At 43.0% G+C, this 17684-nt stretch overlaps 1 protein-coding gene across 2 annotated transcripts in view; it reads right to left on the bottom strand.

Moving 5' to 3' along the window:
• The window catches only part of RANBP3 (RAN binding protein 3), a 38758-nt gene that overhangs the window by 2052 nt on the left and 19022 nt on the right, over positions 1 to 17684 (bottom strand). Inside the window, exons 3-14 of one of the 2 annotated variants that reach the window (XM_081971392.1) lie at positions 16920 to 16956; positions 15746 to 15832; positions 14620 to 14685; positions 14386 to 14478; positions 11858 to 11964; positions 11214 to 11330; positions 9229 to 9332; positions 9003 to 9081; positions 6578 to 6680; positions 4899 to 5023; positions 3486 to 3576; positions 1992 to 2134 (exon numbers count right to left, since the gene is read on the bottom strand). In XM_081971392.1, coding sequence (XP_081827518.1) covers positions 1992 to 2134; positions 3486 to 3576; positions 4899 to 5023; positions 6578 to 6680; positions 9003 to 9081; positions 9229 to 9332; positions 11214 to 11330; positions 11858 to 11964; positions 14386 to 14478; positions 14620 to 14685; positions 15746 to 15832; positions 16920 to 16956 — 1152 coding nt within the window. Of the gene's footprint in view, positions 1 to 1991; positions 2135 to 3485; positions 3607 to 4898; positions 5024 to 6577; positions 6681 to 9002; positions 9082 to 9228; positions 9333 to 11213; positions 11331 to 11857; positions 11965 to 14385; positions 14479 to 14619; positions 14686 to 15745; positions 15833 to 16919; positions 16957 to 17684 lie in introns of both variants that reach the window. The other variant, XM_081971391.1, reaches the window with a different exon arrangement.

Below are 17684 nucleotides of genomic sequence, written 5' to 3'. Positions count from 1 at the left end.
TATCTATGGAGTTGGGGTTTTTCCTTGAGATAAAGGGTGTGTCAGGCCGGCAATCATATTCCTTTTAGGATCTTTGGCTTGCCACACTCTCTCTTATTTTACTATGCTGTTTCATTAGTGGGGTAACTGGGAGGGGGAATAGCAAGTAGAAGAATTGTAGGGGTGTTGTTGTCAAAAGAAAACATTCCTTTCTAGAAGCCCAAGGTCATTCTTTTGTCTCCGCACCTCACCGGAACTAGATGGGTGGAAATGCCAGCATGGCAGTGGAAGATTGGACCATGTGATGGACTTGTGGGTGTGGGGCAAGATCATGAACTTTCAACTGTGTGGGTACCCCAGGAATTTTTCAGATTTGGGTTTCCACAGATGTACCAACATGTTTCTCTTAATAAATTGGAAGTTTGAGGAAAGCTATGCCTTGGTCTCTGATTTAATTTTGGATGATATTTGGAATGCTGACAGGCTGACAGTAACATGCTAGAAATGCTAGATTCTGCAACCAGTTGGGGAGTCTGTCTGTCTGTCTGTCAATCATCATCCATCCATCCATCATCTAGTGGTAAACCAGAAAGCCTTCCAACTGGAATCCTGTGATGCTCTTGCAGGTTATTTATTTTTTATTCTTATTTGTTCAAACTGAAGCAGAGGTGGTTAGACTAATGAATAAAAATGGGGTCTCTGCAGGATCTCTATTTTCAAAGAAAGTCTAAATTCTATATCCTAGCTGGAGGATACTCTTCTTTGCCTTGATTATAGGGAAGCATTTGCTTAGCTAACGTTCAAAAGGAACGTCACAGGCAGACCCCTTACCTGGGTTGACACAAGGTGTCTTACGACAATCTGTTTTAATCTGTTATTGAACAAATCATAGTGGCCTGCTTCCCTATCCCTAACCTGTAACTAATCAGCCACACCATCTGGGTTTATCCTTTCTTTTATTATACACTGGAGCTCCTCATGCGCATGAGGACACTTCACTTGGTGCCTGTTGTGCTTTTGTGCACTGAAAATAAGATTTGCTTTGTTTAAAAAAAAAATGAGAGAGAGGCACGCTGCAAAGCTTAGGGTCAAGCCTCATGACGGCTCTTGACCCTGGGCCCTGCGAGCTTTGTAAGATAATCAGGAGAGGCAGTCTGGTATAGTGGTTAGGTTAGTGGTCTAGAATCTGGGAGGCTCTTCCTTCCTTGGGCATGAAAGATGGCTTGGGTGGGTTTTGGTGATCCCTCCCTCGTTTTCAGTCCAACCCACCTTGTAGAATGGCTGTTGAAAAGTGGGAGCTGGGGGAGGGGGCATGAGGGATGCTTCAGCTAACTGAAAATAAAGGTTGGATTTAAATCTAATCAAAGAATAAAGTGGTGGTTGCCCATCAGTGTTTAGATGGGAAATGTTCCCATCGGCTAAGAAAAAAGGCAAAAAGAAACTGCTAGGGACTGCCCTGCAGAAGGATGTGCCAGACAGCATTCTGGTAAAGGGATAATTATACAATACAATACAATAGCAGGGTTGGAAGGGACCTTGGAGGTCTTCTAGTCCAACCCCCTGCCTAGGCAGGAAACCCTATACCGTTCCAGACAAATGGTTTATCCAACATCTTCTTAAAGACTTCCAGTGTTGGAGGATTCACAACTTCTGGAGGCAATTTCTGTTCCACTGATTAATTGTTCTAACTGCCAGGAAGTTTCTCCTCAGTTCTAAGTTGCTTCTCTCCTTGATTAGTTTCCACCCATTGCTTCTTGTTCTGCCCTCAGATGCCTTGAAGAATAGTTTGACTCCCTCTTCTTTGTGGCAACCTCTGAGATATTGGAAGACTGCTATCATGTCTCCCCTAGTCCTTCTTTCTCTTAAGCTAGACATACCCAGTTCCTGCAACCGTTCTTCATATGTTTTAGTCACTCCATTATGATGGAATGTTACCTCCAGTTGCAATTGAGATGCAAGACTTCCCATAATGTCCTCTCAAACATACCCACTCACTCAATCTGTGGCCTTACCAATATAAGAAATACTTTGACTCCTTGGTCTTCGGTGTCCATGGCGGTGATTCGGATGCTTTTCTCACTGGCTTTATCAATCTGCATCTGAGCCCAGAGTTTGGTGTTCAGGATTAACCGCAGACTGCCTTGTGTTCTCATTACTAATTGAAAGTGCCACGGAGATGAAAGAGACATGGTCAACTATTATTAATTTTTAAATGTCTGCATTCAAAAAGAGTGACTACAGCACTTGCGTAAATCCAAATCCACAAACCTTTGTGGTACAACCCCCTGAATTGGCAGTGCTTCCATCAGGAAGATGGCATTCCCACAACCCCAAGGAAGCAAGGGAATTTGGAAGATTGTTCAAGACAGAGTACTAAACTCGATGGATTCCTTCTTCTTAGCTTTTGCTTAAGTGATTGTCCGTCCTAGCGGATGTTTGTGTGTATTCAAAAGCAGCCAATGCTGTGTCTCCACCAAGGTCAACCCCATGACATCACCAGGTACTTCATTCTCCCAATCATCTATCGGGCAGGCAGAGGTCATCACACTTAACATTTTACAGAGGGGTGCAGTTGGTTGAACTTTTCCAAATGTTCTGGAGGAGTGATTATGCTTTTAAGTGGCCTATATTTTATTTTAGGACTTGGAACAATGTTTCTCAACCTCAGCAACTGTAAGACGTGGATTGGGAGTTGAAGTCCGGACGTCTTAAAGTTGCTGAGATAAAGTGGCTGATATCGTTCAACAATCGCAGTCAGAGGAGGAACCAGTTTCACGTATTCTTGCATAATTGACGTTGTGGAAAGCTGATTCCTCCCCCCCCCCGCCCTCCCATTCTCTTTATTTCTTTTACAAGACAGATAACTTAAAAATGCTTGTGTCAGGCCTGAAAGCCACCTTTACATTGGCCTTTTAAGCCTGCCATATTTTTCTACTGTGGGAAAATGGGAGTGGGGATTGCATGGAGTATGGGTGATATGTAGTCAAAATAAAATTCCTTTCTCGGGAAGCCAAGGAGAACTTGCCCTGCACCTGGATGGGTGTGCTTGAAAAACATCGCCAGTTTGGAACGGGGTCTGATTGGACCATGTGATGGACACGTGGGTGCTGGGCAGGGACTTGGACTTTCATTTGGGTGGGCAAAACCTGGAAACTTTCAGATTCGGGGTTTTCCCAGATGTGCCAAAATGACATCTCTAATAAAATGGAACTCTGAAGAAACTCAAGCCTCGGAGTCTTCTTTCGTTGGGGGTGTTACTTGGAACCTGGCAGCTTGACTACTATGGCCGAATGTGGATAAACACATTGTCTACCAACAAGCCTTAATCACAAGGGCACCTGATGCCACAGGCTACTCCTGCAAGCTACAAATGTCTATGTTGGTATGCCCATCCATGACATAACTGGGTGGCATGGAAATGGATCAAGGGCTACATTGGATCCAAACTGCAATCTAGTTTCCTGCAGTGGTTGGTTGGTTAGGTTCCTGGCGTCTTTCCGTCTTACCCAGCCGTGACTGCAATGTCCCATCATCTGTAGACGCCATGTCATTCAGCCTCAGAAGCCCTCGGCCTCTTTCCACCCAGGACTGGGAGCTCTTATCAAAGACAAACAACTTGCATTGAATCTGTAACAGAAACATTAGCTGGAGAACTTTAACGAAGGCAGCAAACGAGGAGATCACAAACCACAAAGCCGCCAAGGCATTTGAAAAATTGAGTTTTCGTGCTCTCCCCAAATTCAAAAGTATTATTTTTCCCTAATGAGAAAGATGGAAACGTGATTCCCTCTCATCTATGTATCAGATAAAGCAGCATTTGAAGCAGGCAAAATAAAGGAGATAAATCAAACAGAAATTGTAAAAAGATGGTACTTATACATTCAGTTAACAAGAGATATTAGATACAATAAAAAGAGGATTTTTTTTTAGAAGCAACAGGCAAGTCGTAGAACAGTATTCTGAATTGCGTGAGCCTTTGGTCTCATCCAGCAGAATTAATTATTGATATTGTTTACATGGACTCTGTCAAGCCTCAGTGGACAGATCTAAATGTAACCTCTGTATGGTCAGCTTACAGAAGAGTTTTTCAACCTGAGCAACTTTAAGATGTGAAGAATTATGGAAGTTGAAGTCCACACATCTTCAAATTGCTGTGGTTGAGAAACATTATAACTCTGCTAATTCATAATTTGTCTACTTGTGATGTATGGATAAACTACAAACAAGCAACACATATTACAGCTGAGAGTGAGGTGTGAACCTCAGACATAAACAAGAAGAGGAACACAATTTCACACCCCACTTGGGAGTTCCCCAGAAACAACTGGCTAATCACAACTGCAAACCAAATGCTGGAATAGGGGGCTCTGGGTCTGATTCAGCAAAGAGTCATGCTCCCATTGGAGCCTGAATCTTTGGGCGGGAAGACGAGCTGGAACTGGAGATCGAGCGGGTGGCTTCATTGCAAAATGGGGAGGACCAGGACCAATCAGGCAAGGGCCTTTTAGGATTGGGAAAGCTTGTAGGCAGGGAAAAAGGGGAGGCAGGATGACCAAAAGAGGCTAAGCAGTGAACATGAGAGACAGAACTCAGGCGATAAGCAAGGACCACCTCCTGATCCTCAAGGGCAGTGTGTGTGTGTGTGTGTGTGTGTGTGTGTGTGTGTGAGAGAGAGAGAGAGAGAGAGAAAGAGGGAGGGAGGGAGGGAGGAAGAGAGAGAGAGGGATGGATAGATAGATAGATAGATAGATAGATAGATAGATAGATAGATAGATAGATAGATAGATAGATAGATAGATAGATAGATCAATCGATCTTTGGGACTTGCCAGAAACATGGTAGTGTTTAGGGCAATTTGGAGCAATAAAGTAAAACAAAGTTGCAGGAGCTGAGTGCAGACTTCTGCAGGTCCTACTCACCTGTAGCACATTACTCTCAGCTTCCTCTCCTGTGATTACTTCTACCTTCTCCAGGAGACATTTCCTGGCTGTTGCTTTTGTATAGGCCGCAGCGGACTCAGCGAGCGATTCTGAAATATTATTGGCTGGAAAGAAATGGAAGAAGGTTAATGTGCGGTGTTGTGGCCTGCCAGTGGCCAGCAGAGCTGGCAGCAGATTTGGACACTGAGGAGGTTGGGGAGGAACATGGGCCAGTCCTGGAGTCTGGGGAAGGCTCTGATGAGGGCTCTGTGTTGGAGGCAGAGAGGGGGCCAGAGCCGTCTGACAGTTATCAGCTGCCTTCAGAGTCAGACATCGGTGAGGCAGACGAACAGCTGGAGCCTGTTCCCAATGTGCGCATGCGCAGAGTTGCCAGACGAAGGGAGCAGCTAAGGAACAAGGGTTGACTTGAGAGTAAGGCCATAGGTGGAAAGGCCCCTCCCATAGGGAATATAAGAGGAGTGAAAGGGGAGGGGGTGTTTGCAGGAGACAATTAGTTCATTCCTGCATTCTTGCCAAGTATTGCGGCGTCTGAAAGATATCGGCCCGGCCACTCTCCAAGCCTGATAAAGGTGGGTAATTGTGAACTATCTTGAAAGACTGTGGGCCGGGACTTTGCTGGAGAGGAATTCATTGTAAATTAAATAAAAGGGGACTTGGCTTCGTGCTGCTGGGGAAGCCTAGGTCAGAACATGCGGGAAGCCTTGACTTCCAAAACCGTTTGTACATTTCCACATATAGCAAACAAAACTTTTTAGAAATCAAAATAAACATAGTGTGATCAATTAGGAGAAAACCAGTATTATGACTGTGGGCACTTCTTTCATACTGATAGTTCTCGCCTAGTGACGCAGTTGCTTAGTGACCATTCAAAGTTACAATGAATCTCCCCAAAGCTATTTATGAGTTCTGGGGTTCCGACAGCTCCCTCCCCCACAGTCATGTGATCACATTTTGCAAGCAACTCACATATACTGCCATTTGTAGCACCCTGTGGTCACATGTCTGCAATTTAGGTTATTTTTGCCAGTTTCCCACATTTATTCCCTGTTTCGAGCAAAAAATATCCACTGAATAAAATAGGTTTGCTTAATGACAGAGGGAAAAAAAAGGTCATAAAACCAGGTGCGGTCACATGGTGATTCACTTAGCTGGCATGGCTAATGACTGTTAATTCTGAGCTCCATTACAGCTGTTAAGTCGAGAACTACCTGTATCCATTTCATGCACAGCTTGGATGAATAGAAGATACAAAACCCCCACATACAAAGTAACTTTTGCCCATGAAATTTAGTTACTAAATTTGTTATACCGTAGAAATAAATGTATATTCTGTTTAAAATGAATTAAATGCAGCAAAAAGAACTACAGAGCAACAATTAGCCCACTTAGTCAACCTATGGCAACACTCTGCCCCCCAGCAACAGAAATGGCTTCAATAAAACTGCTATTTGAGCACCAAACTAATGAATAGCCCCTCTGTTGCTGAGATGGTAAATATCCATGACATATTCCAGCAGGGGAATCCAACTAGTGTTACAAAAAAACATGGGTCAGTAAATGTTTTTAATTATAAATGTGGATTTTTTTTAACCTATCCAGTCTTCTGGAGTGGGCGGCCATAAATACATTTCCTAAACTAGTAAAGTTGTTTGTTTTACCTTTTTCTGGTGTCGCTTCCTGTGATGAAGATTCAGAGCCAGAGTCACCAGTGGTGTTTTCCTTGTTACTGTCTGTGCTGACCTCATTTGATTTGGGTGGACTCTACAAAAAAGAAAAAAGAAAAAGAACAGGACCTAAAACCATTACCAACATTTCGGGCTGAAGGCAATATTTTAGCTTATTGGATTGTAACATGCAGGCAGTTCTTGGTTAAGAACGTTCATTTCATTGGGACTGGAAGTTCCATCGCTAAGCAATGCAGTCATAAAGTTCCATCAAATCTTGGCAGTTTGTTTGTTTGTTTTGTTTTGTTTTTATTGGATTTATATGCCACTCTTCTCCCAAAGGACTCAGGGCGGCATACAACATTAAAGAACACACATCCCGAAAAGTTAAAAAGAAATTAAATATATATCCCAAAAAAGCAAATCGAATTTGTAGAACAATACATTTAAAAAATGAGGCAAAATGGGCAGTTCCCATTGCCACCGTTAAGTGAGGATCACGGGTCATTACTAAGTGAGAATCTCTGTGTAACTTTCTACAACCAAAGTCAGGGGGAAGCCAGTAGAAAATTGCAAGTCCCAGACAGTTTGCATGCAGGCTGTCAAGTGGCTGGATGTGGGGAGGGCTTGGGGGTGACTGACACAGTGTGGCAGGACTGGGGATAGCAATAGCATTTAGATTTATCTACTGCTTCACAGTGCTTTTACAGCCCTCTCTAAGTGGTTTACAGAGTCAGCCCATTGCCCCCAACAATCTGGGTCCTCATTCTACCCACCTCGGAAGGATGGAAGGCTGAGTCAACCTTGAGCCTGGTGAGATTTGATCTGCCAAACTGCAGTTAGTAGTCAGCTGAAGTAGCCTGCAGTACTGCACTCTAACCACTGTACCACCTCGGCTGGATAACTTGTACCAGATTGATTTGTGACCTTTCCTTCTGGCTTCTCCATTGACTTGGCTTGCGGGAAGCCGACAGGGAGAGTTGGAAATGGTGAATACCTGATTGCAGGATGCTGCACTGTCATAACTGCGTGTTGGCTGCCAAGTGCCAAGCTCATAGTCACATGACTGTGTAAGGATGCTGGGATCGTCAAACATGGAGTACCAGCAATAGCACTTACTTATATACTGCTTCATAATGCATTTACAGCCCTCTCTAACCGGTTTACAGAGTCAGCATATTGCCCATAACAATCTGGGTCCTCATTTTACCCATCTCAGAAAGATCGAATGCGGAGTCAACTGTAACTCAGGATGAACTGTTGGCAGTTGGCAGAATTAGCCTGCAATACTGTATTCCAATCCCTGCACCGCTTTGGCTCTTTTAGCAGTGCCAGTTGCAAGTAACATTCAGCACTATTATAACTTCGAGTAGTTGCTGAACAAGTGGTCACTAATCGAGAACTAGCTGTTAGTCTAGATCAGGGGTGTCAAACTCGCTGGCCACACCCATGCTCGATTTAGCGAAGGGGGAAAAAACTCGTGGTAAACTCATGTGACAATGAGAGTTTGACACCCCTGGTCTAGATATATTTAGCAAACCAACTAATAAATCATCAATATTTATTTGGGTGTAACTCAGGCTTGGCTGATAGCCAAATGAGAGTTGATTTTGGTGGGCTCGAAGATGATGATGATGAGCTATTTGTGAAACTGAAACATTTGCCACCTAAGCTCCTGACACAAAGATGAACCAACGCTAAATATGAAGAACAGCTGTTTACTGATTTACAGGATAGCCTTTGCTCCTACTATTCTCTACCTAATATCTGTGCGAATGACCAATGAACCTCTACAGGCATGTGTCACCTATGGGTGAGAGTGCTAATTCCATCCTGCCATTAGATTGCAGCCTGACCCCAAGAGACAATATCATCTCATCACCAGCAGTTAGCTGATGAGAGCTAAACAGCTTGAAATAAATCTATACTAGTCTCCCTTTATTTATTTATCAGCACAAATACAACTCAAGCATAGCAAAGGCAACATTAAAAATAAAAAAAAATGGTTTTCTGCCTGGATGGTCTTCTGTAATGAGCCGAAGGACAGAAAGGGGGAGTAGTGAGTTCCCTCCCATATTTGGGCATACCAGGGGTTGTAACACAAATACATATATATATATACACATACACATACACACACACACACACACACACAAAGATTGGCTCAAATCCCTACTCGACTGGAAAATGATCTTGGCTAGTCACCCTTATTCTGAATGTAATATATGGGTTTGGAAAAGATAATAGGCAGGAGAGTAATTATGTATGTTGCTGTAGCTGCACAGCATCATTGCAGGTTTACAAAAATATAAATCAGGAATGAACAAACTGTAGCCTTACAGACTTAGTGCAGCTTCATTGACCAGAGCAAGATATATCTAAAGCCATCAAAGCCCTCCAAAGCTGGGCAAGCGCTTACCAGTACTCTTTCGCTCATATTCTGCCCAAATACAAATTTGTTGCTGGAAGCATCGGCACTGTGTGTAGAGTTTTCTATGCTGGAAGGAGAGAAATAACTCTTTTTAATTTGGCAGCGAGAAAGCCCACCCTGCCTTTTTACACCCGCCGTCCCGCTGTCACCTTGCTTGAAGGAAGGAGCAGTGAAAAGCAAGGAAAGCGAGAAAGTTGCTGACATTCTCCCCCACCTGGAGCTGATATACTGCAGGAAGTAGTTTGTAGCAGAAGGCATCTCAGAGCTTGGGAGCCAGGTGTTTTGCACATCAGCTGATTCATCCCCTTCATCTCCTAGCTGGGATAAGATGGGTGGCACTGAGATTGGGTAAGGTCCAGAGAACAACACAAAGCACAAGTGCATATAAAACACAGGAAACTGCTTTGGATTAGTCAGATAATTGGTCCGTCTTAATATTAGTACTGGATCCTCTGATTGGAAGCTGCTCTGAAGGGATTCCACCTACTCTAAAAGGCTCCCAACAGCCTTGAACGGGAGTTTCCAGAGCTCTAGAGATGGGAATTCTGCATAGGCTACACCTTTCTGCAAACAACTTCTCTTCAGTTATGCAAAGAGAAAGAGGGAAAGAGAGAGGTTTACTCCCCACCCCACCTTTCACTTTACTGTCTCTCACACAGACTCTGATTTATGAAGTAGCTGGAATGAAGGAAGATTGTTTTAGAATATCACTCCTGGACAGAAAAAGAAGAACACTTCAATTAAACCTGGTGCTCAAAATCAAGGGTGGATACCGAGCCTGGAGTTCTGTAGGAAGAAAGCAAGTCATGCATATATAACCCTCAGTTCTAAGAATAGAATAGAATGGAATAGAATAACAGAGTTGGAAGGGACCTTGGAAGTCTTCTGGTCCAACCCCATGCCTAGGCAGGAAACCCTGCACCACTTCAGACAAATGGTTGTCCAATCTCTTCTTAAAAAGTTCCAGTGTTGGAGCATTCACAACTTCTGGAGGCAAGTTGTTCCACTGATTAATTGTTCTAACTGCCAGGAAATCCTTAGTTCTAGGTTGCTTCCCTCCTTGATTAGTTTCCATCCTTTGCTTCTTGTTCTACTCTCAGGTGCTTTGGAGAATAGCTTGACTCCCTCTTCTCTGGGGCAAACCCTGAGATATTGGAACACTGCTATCATGTCTCCCCAAGTCCTTCTTTTCATTAAACTAGACATACCCAGTTCCTGAAAGAATGATGCTTATGATTCACTTCTATCTCTCAGGGGTGGAGAAATACTTCAGTGGCCCCCAATCCTGTGTTATGCGGGAGTCAATAACAGAGATTTTGAAAGATCATTAGCCCCCCCCCCTCTCGTTAATGAGGTAGGGTCACAAGTAATCTAAGCCTGAGCTAAGTAAAAGTTGTTTCACGTTGGTGCCTAATACCAGCTAATAACAAATAAGGACCTATGGAAAGCATTCCCCGATTTCTGATTGGCAGAAATTTACAGAATGAGGGTAGTTCATTGACCGCAAATTTGCAGAATGATAATACAGGTAGTCCTCGATCTACGATCACAATTGAGCCCCAAATTTTTATGGCTAAGTGAAACATTTGTTAAGTGAATGTTGCTCCGTTTTACCACCTTTCTTGCCACAGTTGTTAAGCGAATCACTGCAGTTGTTAAGTGAATTTGGTTTTCCCATGGACTTTGCTTGTCAGAATGTCGCAAGAGGGGATCACAGGACCCCGGGACACTGCAACGGTCACAAATGCAAGTCAGTTCTCAAGCGTCTGAATTTTGATCAGGTGACCATGGGGCGGCTGCAAGGGTGGTACTGTAAGCGTGAAAAGCGATCATAAGTGACATTTTTCAATGCTGTTGTAACGGTCACTAAATGAACTGCTGTAAGTCGAGGACTACCTGTAGATCGTGCACGGTTTTTTCAAATTGTCACTGCCCTCTCCAGGAATGTCTGCGCATGATTAACCTGAAGAGGGGAATCGAAAGAAATCAAACAGAACTTGCCCATCCCTCATCTAGCGCTTTGTTTGGCTACGAATGGCCACCGGAGGCTAAATCAGAGAATCCCACCACGAGCCACCCAAGAATATAGAACGAAGGCACCAGGAGTTGAATGTGCTGCCTACAACATGGGCACTGCCACTCAGCTAATGCCCCCTTAACGTTTACCAGCAGTACTTGGACCCAAACTGGAAAAAATACCTTCACTCTGTCTCTTAGGTTTTGGCCAAACACAAAGGATTGCTGTGTGTTCTGCTCTTTGTCACATTTTTCAGTGTGTGAAGCATTGTTGGGTTTATTTTTCTGACATGGGTTCTCCTAAACAAGAGAGAAAGGGGGAGGGGAGGGAGAACATAACCACAAGAAAAGGAAATGAGTGAAGAAAAAAAAACTAGAAAGGTCATTTCCCCCCCACTCCCCTTCCCCTTCAATCCATGAAGACAATTTGGGCTATGCTGGGAGTACGTGACTGGTCCAGGGTCACGCTAAGAGTCTCACAGCTTAGCACGGGCTTGAAGCCAGACTTCACAGGTCAAACATTCAAGCCACTGTGCCTCACTGGTTTATCTGGAATCCACTGTGCCAGAAGAGCAAAGGAATCTGGGGTATGGGATAACCAGTGGAGAGAAAATGCCGATTTCATATTTCAGGGGAAGGAACAAACACAAATGTCCACAAAGCCATTGCGAGTCCAGCTCGCCTCGAAAAAGACTTTACCAGATATCCCCAAGCAACACAAACACCCCTGTGCTGAAGTAAAAAGAGCAACACACAAACACAACCCCCCCTCCCCAATCCTCCTTCCCAGATTCCATCTATTTCCCAAATGCCATCCACAGACTCACCATTTCTTCTGAATCGGGACTTTTCGGTACGGTATTAGTTGTGGGTTCAAATGTAGCAGCCAGAGGATCTGGAGGGATACTTACACCATTGGTTCCACTGCTTGGAACTGCGACAAGAAACAACATGCCGGATGTAAAAGGCTGCAGCAACTTTTATTTTTTGACACTGCAGTAAATCTAACATTAGGAAGCCAAGGTAAGTGGACCGGTTAGTATGTAACACTGTGTTAGATGTAATAAGTGAGCAGAACTCAGTAAGATGAATTTGCAGTGGAACTTTCTATTCTAGCATTCTTTCCCTTATTGGATCGGTCAGATGAATACCAAAAAACAAACAAACAAAAAACCGTACGCAGGACATGCCAAGATTACCTGAAAAGCTTTTTGCAAAGGATTCACTCTCCACTTATTTTTTTCAAAGTGGTAAGACTTGATAACTTGATGCCATTTCCAGCCCCAAAGAAGTTAACGTCTTTCTCAGTCCTCAAAAATGAGGAAATGAGGAAAACTCAGTTCTGTTCTTCAGCTCCAGCTTCTATTAGATACTTCAACATGCCCCCTTTAAGAAGATCAATGCTTCTCTTTTTCAGAAATATAAAACGACGCATTCAATATTTCCTCAGTACCGCATAACGTGCTTCTAGCAGCCTTGTACACACTTCCATAACCCAGATTTCGTTTGTATATCTTTATCAATCATCTGTGACTTGACACACACCCCACGCACTCATAGGTACACACATACAACTTTAGATAAAACACGCGACATTCTGCTTGGGGGCAATTTACACTTGGATACTTAGAAGTTGAGATTTATAGTAGTTTTGAGAGTCGCTTTGCAGGCTGTTTCATGGATTGAAAAGCAAGCTGTTCTATGCACAGTCAAATTATTTCATCTTATAAAATAAAATAATTGGCTTACTGTGATTTTTAGAGATCTTTCCTATTACCTGCATCCAAAAGACTAATTTGCCTTCCAGTCTTATTATAAACTATACCAGTGATTGCGTACGTTTTTGGCACCCAGTGCCCAAACCGGAACGAGCGCATGCATGCGCATGTGTGTGCGCTGGAAACCCAAAGACCAGCTGGCCAGCGTACGCCAGAAACTAAAAGAGCAGCTGGCGATGGTGCGCGTGGCCATAGAGAGGGCTCTGCATACCACCTCTGGCACGCATGCCATTCATCATCACAGAACTATACTAAATTTCCTACATAGCCCGTGCATTGACAGAAGGCTTATTAAAGAGTCAGTTTGGTCTGGCATTAAGGCATCAGGCGAGACACCAGGAGTCTGTGAGTTCTAGTCCACTCCTTAGACATGAAAGTGGACTGGGTGACTTTGGACCTGTCACTCTTTCAGCCCAACCCACCTCACGGGGTGGTTGTTGTGGGGAAAATAGGAGGAAGCAATTGCTTCACTTATTTATAAAATATAATAAAGGCAGGATAAAAAATAAAAGAAATAAAATATTTATAAAATGAATATAACCCTTCAAGATCCTAATAAATTATTTTTTAATAAAATCTGTATATAATATCTATAATATTCTGTTTAACCCCTTATTTTTCCATATTGTGAATATATATATATATATATATATATATATATATATATGTATGTATGTATGTATGTATGTATGTATGTATGTATGTATGTATGTATGTATGTATATGTTTTCGTAGATTTTCACGGGTGTAGGTATGCTGGTTTTGTTGTATTCGGGTCTTTTCCTTACACGGGAAAAGACCCGAATACAACAAAACCAGCATATATATTATTTATCAGTACAAATACAACATATATATATATAATGTTGTGCTGATAAATAAATAAAGGGAGACTAGTATAGATCTATTTCAAGCTATTTAGCTCTCATCAGCTAGCCATACCCTTACTGGGATTTGAACCTGGGCTGTATTACATATTAGGCAGGTGTCTTAGCCACTAAGCCACAGGCTCTCCTCCTTATCAGCTGAGCCAGGGAAATAGGTATGTATTTGTGTTACAACCCCTGGTATCCCCAAATATGGGAGGGAGCTCACTACTCCCCCTTTCTGTCCTTCGGCTCATTACAGAAGACCATCCAGGCAGAAAACCATATTTTTATTTTTAATGTTGCCTTTGCTATGTTTGTGTTGTATTTGTGCTGATAAATAAATAAAGGGAGACTAGTATAGATCTATTTCAAGTTAAGACACCTGCCTAATATGTAATACAGCCCAGGTTCAAATCCCAGTGAGGGTATGGCTAGCTGATGAGAGTTAAATAGCTTGAAAGTATGCTACGCTGCATACTTCACCTTTCCTATATGAATCACAATGTGTGCAAAGTTATTTTTACCCTCTAAAATACTATTATCCGGTTGCGAGGATATCCATTCATTTTGGTAAATCCACCGAAATAGTGGATAGAATTTGAAAATGTCCTAGACTCCTAGAAATACTTAAGGCATTTACTCCTTCGTAAGGTCTTGCCAGCTTGACATTTATCATGCTGAATGCAGCGATTGGAGAGACTAACTTGCCTGTTTGTGAAAAAGCTTTTGGCTGGGGAGCTTGCAATACTGCTGGGCGCAAGACACTTCGCTGCTGTTCCTTCGGTTTTTGACTTGGGACTCCTGAAAATGAAAGCAAGCTTTTATTTCTTTGACCCTTAGCACTGTTCGCATTGGTAGTGAGAAAAATTCAGCAAAAAAAAAAAGTCCTCTACTATCTGATATCTTTGTTTTCCCTCCATTTCACACAAAGCCATCGCTTACCTGCACTTGGTGCCTGGCCGTGGATTAGAGTGGGTGGCTTCAATCTAAAGCCAGAGCTCTTTTCCTCTGTAGTGGAAAAGAATTTTTTAAAAATAAGATAATTACACAAGCTGTGCAATGCGAGAGGCAATGGCCAAGATTCATAATATGTTGCCCAGTGTTGTTATTTTTTCAAAAGGAAAAAGACCCCAAAATTAAAAGATAAGAAACCGAAAGGTTAATGATAATATAAAGAGAGCTAGTTTGTTGTAGTGGTTAAGGTGCTGGCTTAGAAACCAGGACTCTGTGAGTTCTAGTTCTGCCTAAGGCATGAAAACCGGCCTCCAGCAAATTCAACCAAACTTGGTACACAGATGACTTACTCTCTGGAAAAAAATACTGTTAGTCACCCCTAACACCCCTGTGTGTGTGTGTGTGTGTGTGTGTGTGTGTGTGTGTGTGTGTCCTGGCATGCAGGTGGCATGCACAGTCCTCTCTGTAAGCCGTCGCCTTAGCTCAACCCCACCGCACATGTGCAGGGGTGGCGCGTGCATGCGTGAGGGGAGCACATGGGGATGCGGGTGAGCCCCCCCCAGCCCATTTTTGCTCCCAGGAGGCTGCAGGGGGCCTACTGGGCCCAAAACGGGCTGCGGGGTGGTGGTGTCGTGTGGCATGCATGGGAGTGGGGATGTGTATGTGTGTGTGCCACGCGACATTACAGATATAATACATTCCTTTTCCTGCCTAATACAGGATTACGATAAATAAATACCTGGGCAACACCAGGTTATCAGCTAGTAAAGAAATAAAATAAATAAAAACATGCAGAGTTAAAACTAACCAGAACCAGGCAATGTTATTAGACTAATGCCAAGAATCCTGATTATTTTATACAGCACTTTTCTGAGTAATGTGTCTAAGTAAACACTTTCTGTAAAAGGCCACTGATTCAATCCCTTCTTCTCATTCAGGTTTATGTAATTATGAACTGAAATCTAAACGTACAATATCCCTAATGGTTGTATGTCCCTATTACCTCTAATGTTCCTCAAGGCACTGTTTAAACATGCATTCCTTTCTCAAGCAAAGCTGGACAACAGGAATGGGGGGGGGGGAGAGGTACATCTAGAAATTATTTTTTCTTTACCTGTCTGTGAAGAAGGGAACTGTGTTAATGAAGACGTTCTTTCCCGCTTTACAGGAGGACAGTAACCCCCATCTTCTCGGTCAGATTCTGTAGGGAAAGTCAGTAAACAGAAGAAGTAGAAATATAGCCCTGGCAGGTAATTCTGATTGGATTCTCACCCTTCAAATGGAACTCAGCTAAATAGGCCTGCAACAGATAAATTCTCATTGACTGATCGTGTTTTCAAAGACAAGGCCATTTCACAGCTATTTATCCACAGAGGAACTCTGTATTTTACTTACTTCAAAGGTCAGCATTGCTACATCCTTCCTTTACATCAGTGTACAATTAACTTATGGCAATTCCTATTAATTGGTTTTACTGAAGCCAACTATCCATGTAGATTAAATGGGATTTCCCTATTCAGAGATGTTCTTTCTCTAAGTCAGGTTTCTCCAGACTTGGCAACTTTAAAAGGCCTTTTGCCAGAACTCCCAGAATTCCCAGCAGCATGACTGGCTGAAGAATTCTGGGAGCGGAAGTCCACAAGTCTTAAAGATGCCAACTTCGGAGACACCTGCTCTAAATACTTCATGACTAGTCCAATACAAGAACACACTATGGGTGTGAAAACTATTCTTTGTTAAGCTTACCAATGCTAGACAAATACTACTGGGCTTTGCTCACAGTTCAGCAGTGCTTTTAAAATGTACTTTGCATTAGATTATGGGGTCTGTTTTGACATGAGAGGTCAACACTCTTAAAACATGGAGATCAGCTACTGGAATTCCTTTGCAAAATAAATGCATTTACACCAGTGGTGAGTTCCGGCTCCTGTTGCAACTGGTACGCTGCAACGAAGCCGGGCGTCCACCTCATGCACAGCACATGCATGCGTACCCACCTGCGACGCTTCAGCTGCTCGGCGGAGCGTTGCGCAGGCGCCATACGCTCTGTGCGCGTGTGCAAATGCCCCAGTCGGCACAAATAGAGGTAAGGAGAGCAGGTGGGCCCTCCAGAGCACCGTACCGAAACCTGGTGCTCCCAGCAGGCACCGGTACGCCCCTAGTGGGGCGTACCAATTGTATCCCACCACTGATTTACACCCATAAACAGGCAGGCAGGGGGGAAATGTATCGACTTGTATTCAGGGACTTTTCTGGATTCTTTAGACAAGTGGAATGAGCTTCCTCACCTTCCCCATCTTCTGGACTTGACTCATCTGCTGATCTCTGCAACAAATACATACAAATCAGACTGTATCACAAAACATAATGCTACTTTTTTTTTTTTTTTGCATAAGTTACATCACGGGTGTCAAATTCGCAGTGTTACGTTGCCATCATGTGACATTTCGCGACATTTTCCCCCTTCATGGAGCTGGAGTGGGTGTGGCCTGCACATGACGCATTGGGCTCGGGGCCCACCAGTTTGACACCCTGTGTTACATCTTAATGTAACCAAGTAATAAGTCTGAGCCTGCTCCAAAAATAATTCAGAAAAAAGACTTTGGATGTCAAACCTTAAGAATCACATTATCTTTAGAGTCAAATTCTTAGAGCAGCTGCAACTTTTCCCCCATTTGTTGGGAAGCTTGAAAAACACCTAAATAGCAATTCGATGCTAGACTCATGCTTAATGGGCTCTGAAAGCACTTTTTTCTCAATAATCTATGAACTGTACCGACTCTAATAAATGTAGATTAGATGCAAAATAATCTTTGCTTTCAATTTAAAGGGTTTATAACAATAAAGCAAAAATTGGAAGGGAAAGTAAGTTGTTTAGGCAACACTGTTCTTAACTGATGACAGCCAGATGGTATCGAGTAAGAAACCAGGAGGAAAAGTCAAAGCCAAACCTTTTTGACTATGTGGAGAAAACTAGTCAATCAATTAAAGCTGAATTAATCCAAAAGGTATCTCCAATAACTGAGCAACAGAAACTTTGTTTATATTTTAAA

Source organism: Natrix helvetica, assembly GCF_964273705.1.
Source record: "Natrix helvetica genome assembly, chromosome: 1".
Classification (NCBI taxonomy): domain Eukaryota; kingdom Metazoa; phylum Chordata; class Lepidosauria; order Squamata; family Natricidae; genus Natrix; species Natrix helvetica.
The sequence above is the reverse complement of the archived record's forward strand: the minus strand, read 5'-3'. Positions and strand labels throughout refer to the sequence as shown.